The sequence below is a fragment of the Cyprinodon variegatus genome, unplaced genomic scaffold, assembly GCF_000732505.1.
Source record: "Cyprinodon variegatus isolate N-32 unplaced genomic scaffold, C_variegatus-1.0 Scaffold2597, whole genome shotgun sequence".
In the NCBI taxonomy this organism is placed as follows: domain Eukaryota; kingdom Metazoa; phylum Chordata; class Actinopteri; order Cyprinodontiformes; family Cyprinodontidae; genus Cyprinodon; species Cyprinodon variegatus.
In genome coordinates this window covers 10,932-13,797 of record NW_015153050.1, presented here as the reverse complement: position 1 = coordinate 13,797, position 2,866 = coordinate 10,932, and the positions used below count along the sequence as shown (strand labels likewise).

The window sequence follows — 2,866 nt, the reverse complement described above, 5'->3', positions numbered from 1 at the left end:
TAGCCCTGTCTGCTGCATCCGGGGCTAACGCTAGCCCTGTCTGCTGCATCCGGGGCTAACGCTAGCCCTGTCTGCTGCATCCGGGGCTAACGCTAGCCCTGTCTGCTGCATCCGGGGCTAACGTTAGCCCTTTCTGCTGCAGCCGGGCTAACGTTAGCCCTATCTGCTGCAGCCGGGCTAACGTTAGCCCTGTCTGCAGCAGCCAGGTCATCATCGTCACACTAATCTTCAGTCAGGTTCCAAAGATCCAATCTGTGTCGGATGTAAAACTGCATTGAAATGTGGCTCAGATCGGATTTAAAAGTCAGATTCATTGAAAGAAACGAGTCACTTAAGGGGGAGAGGAATCGGACTTGGGCCACATTTGTCTGCAGTGAGAACGTAGCCTATGGGACGATGTCCCTCAGGTCACTTCCTGTGTCTCTCCAGCAGCTGGAGAGGAGCAGAAGGTGAGCAGTCAGACAGGAGCTGATCCAGATGTGGCACCTGAGGAGGTGGGGTCTTCAGAGAAGTCCTGGAGCTCCTCTGGTGGGTCTCCGTAGAAGGAGTTGAACTTGTGACTGGACACAGCAGCCAGCACCGCTCCCTGAAAGGAGACGAGGAGCATTAACACCAGAGGGCTCATCATGGAGCTTCTGAAGGACGTAGAGCAGGACGGGGGGGAACCTTCAGCTTCCGTCTGGCGTTGAACTTCCTCAGCTGCTCCACGGTCTCTGGCAGGTGGATCTTGTAAGCGTAGCGGTCCCTTTCCTGCACAAAGGAGAGAAAACCTTCACAACCTGCTGCTGGTAGAAGCTCTGCTCTTCAGCTTCATGGCTTCCTCTGCAGGAACACATGTTCTGAAGAACAGCTGCGAAAACCAGGAAACTGGAGACGCTGTAATCTGGAGCTGCCAGAGATCAGGAGTTCAAAAGGTTCAGCCTCAAACTTCTAGTTAAAACATGGAGGGACGTCCTCTAAAGGTTCTCCACCCACAGAAATAATCCAGACAGAAATAATCCAGACAGAAAATAATCCAGACAGAAAATAATCCAGACAGAAATAATCCAGACAGAAAATAATCCAGACAGAAATAATCCAGACAGAAATAATCCAGACAGAAATAATCCAGACAGAAAATAATCCAGACAGAAATAATCCAGACAGAAATAATCCAGACAGAATCCAGAACAGACTCAGGCAGGAAGTGATGTGTGATGATGTGAAGCAGAACGGGGAGAAGGTTATGAGAGATCCAGATGGGCTCTGATTGGCTGCTTTTAATGTTGGAGGAACAGATTATGGCGACGCAGCCAAACTCTTCTGGTTCTTGGTAATCTGACCATCCTCATCCTCACCATGGAAACACGCCTGAAGGGAATAATTCAGGAGCGAATAGAAACACCCAGAACAAGAAGACGCGTTCTGTCAGTCCAGCCGGATTTAACCTTTGATCAGTGAAAACAGCTGCTTCCTGTGAACCAAACATCTGGAACCAGCAGAGGAGCGGCGGCAGCTTCCTACTCGCCGCCGTTACAGCACTTCCTGTTTCTGATGGAGCAGCTCACACCATCACAGGGGTTTTCCTTCCACTCAGTTTTCTTCCTGAGCAGCAGCAGCTCTAGCTAACCCTAACCCAGAACCAAACCAGAACCAAACCAGAACCAGAACCAAACCAGAACCAGAACCAGAACCAAACCAGAACCAAACCAGAACCAGAACCAAACCAGAACCAGAACTGTTCTGGTTCCATCTGTAAAGTGTGGAAGAGTCCAGAGTTTAGATTAGAGTCGATGATAGAGGGATTGCTGAGAGAGGAAGGACCTGTCCAGGTGAGCTTCATTGGAGCTCTGCTGACTCGTAGCTCGTACCTTCAGCCAGGGGTGGTTCAGCGCCTCGTAGACGGTGATCCTCTCTGCAGGGTCCAGCATCAGCATGCGCCTCACCAGGTCCTTGGCGCTCTCTGAGATGTGGCTCCACTGGCGGGGATTCATCTGGAAACACAAAGACTTTTCCAGAGGCAGCAATGAACATGCAGCTCAACATAATTCCTCCTTTTAACACGTTTAGCCATTTATTTGATTATTCAGTGTTTGCTGGGAGCGGGCCGGCGCTGACCCAGATGGAGCGGGCCGGCGCTGACCCAGATGGAGTGGGCCGGCGCTGACCCGCCCCCGGCAGGCCCCAGATGGAGCGGGGCGGCGCTGACCTTGGATTTGCTTTTGCAGACGGCTTCAAACAGTCGCTCCTTGATGCCGTGGAACGGCAGGCAGCCGGACAGCAGGATGAAGAGGACGACTCCGCAGCCCCACACGTCCACCGGTTTACCGTACGGCTCCCTCTTCACCACCTCAGGAGCCATGAAGTGAGGAGTTCCCACCCGGCCTGCGGGGGGGAGGGAGACGGGTCGGTAAAGGAACAGATACGGCACATTTCCTCTTCTCATATTACACAACAGAGATAAGAGGAACTTCCTGTTTTATCAGCTGCTGGAGAGATGGTCAAAGAAAACAGGAAACTGATCAGCTGTGGACAGGAAATAGAAAACAAGGCGTCTCAGCAGCGTCATCATCATCATCATCATCATCATCATCATCATAGGCGAGCCGCTGTTGCTCCGACTCAGAGCCTGACTGAAGGAACATCTGGAACATCTGCTTTCTGAGCACCTGTGATGGAAACAAACCTTCCAATCATCAGCCCCATCTTTCTATCATGGGTTCACCGCAGCATGAAGCTGCCACCGCCGTGTTTCACCATGGTGGAGTGGTTATTTTCTGCCACTCACTGGATGGTACCTGATGATGTCACTGCGTCTCTAATCTGCAACGCAAAATGGATCCCTCAAGGTTTCCTTCAAATTCAATTCTATTCAGTTTATTTCTAT

The 2,866-nt window shown here is 51.3% G+C and overlaps 1 protein-coding gene across 1 annotated transcript in view; it reads right to left on the bottom strand.

The window, feature by feature from the left end:
• The window catches only part of LOC107080974 (peripheral plasma membrane protein CASK-like), a gene marked incomplete at its 3' end in the record, with an annotated part of 9,225 nt that extends 6,385 nt beyond the window's left edge, over positions 1–2,840 (bottom strand). The window contains exons 1-4 of the mRNA XM_015369185.1: positions 2,189–2,840; positions 1,851–1,973; positions 667–750; positions 487–586 (exon numbers count right to left, since the gene is read on the bottom strand). Of these exons, the coding sequence (XP_015224671.1) occupies positions 487–586; positions 667–750; positions 1,851–1,973; positions 2,189–2,425 (544 nt within the window). The remainder of the gene's footprint in view (positions 1–486; positions 587–666; positions 751–1,850; positions 1,974–2,188) is intronic.
• Between the last annotated feature and the right edge of the window lie 26 nt (positions 2,841–2,866).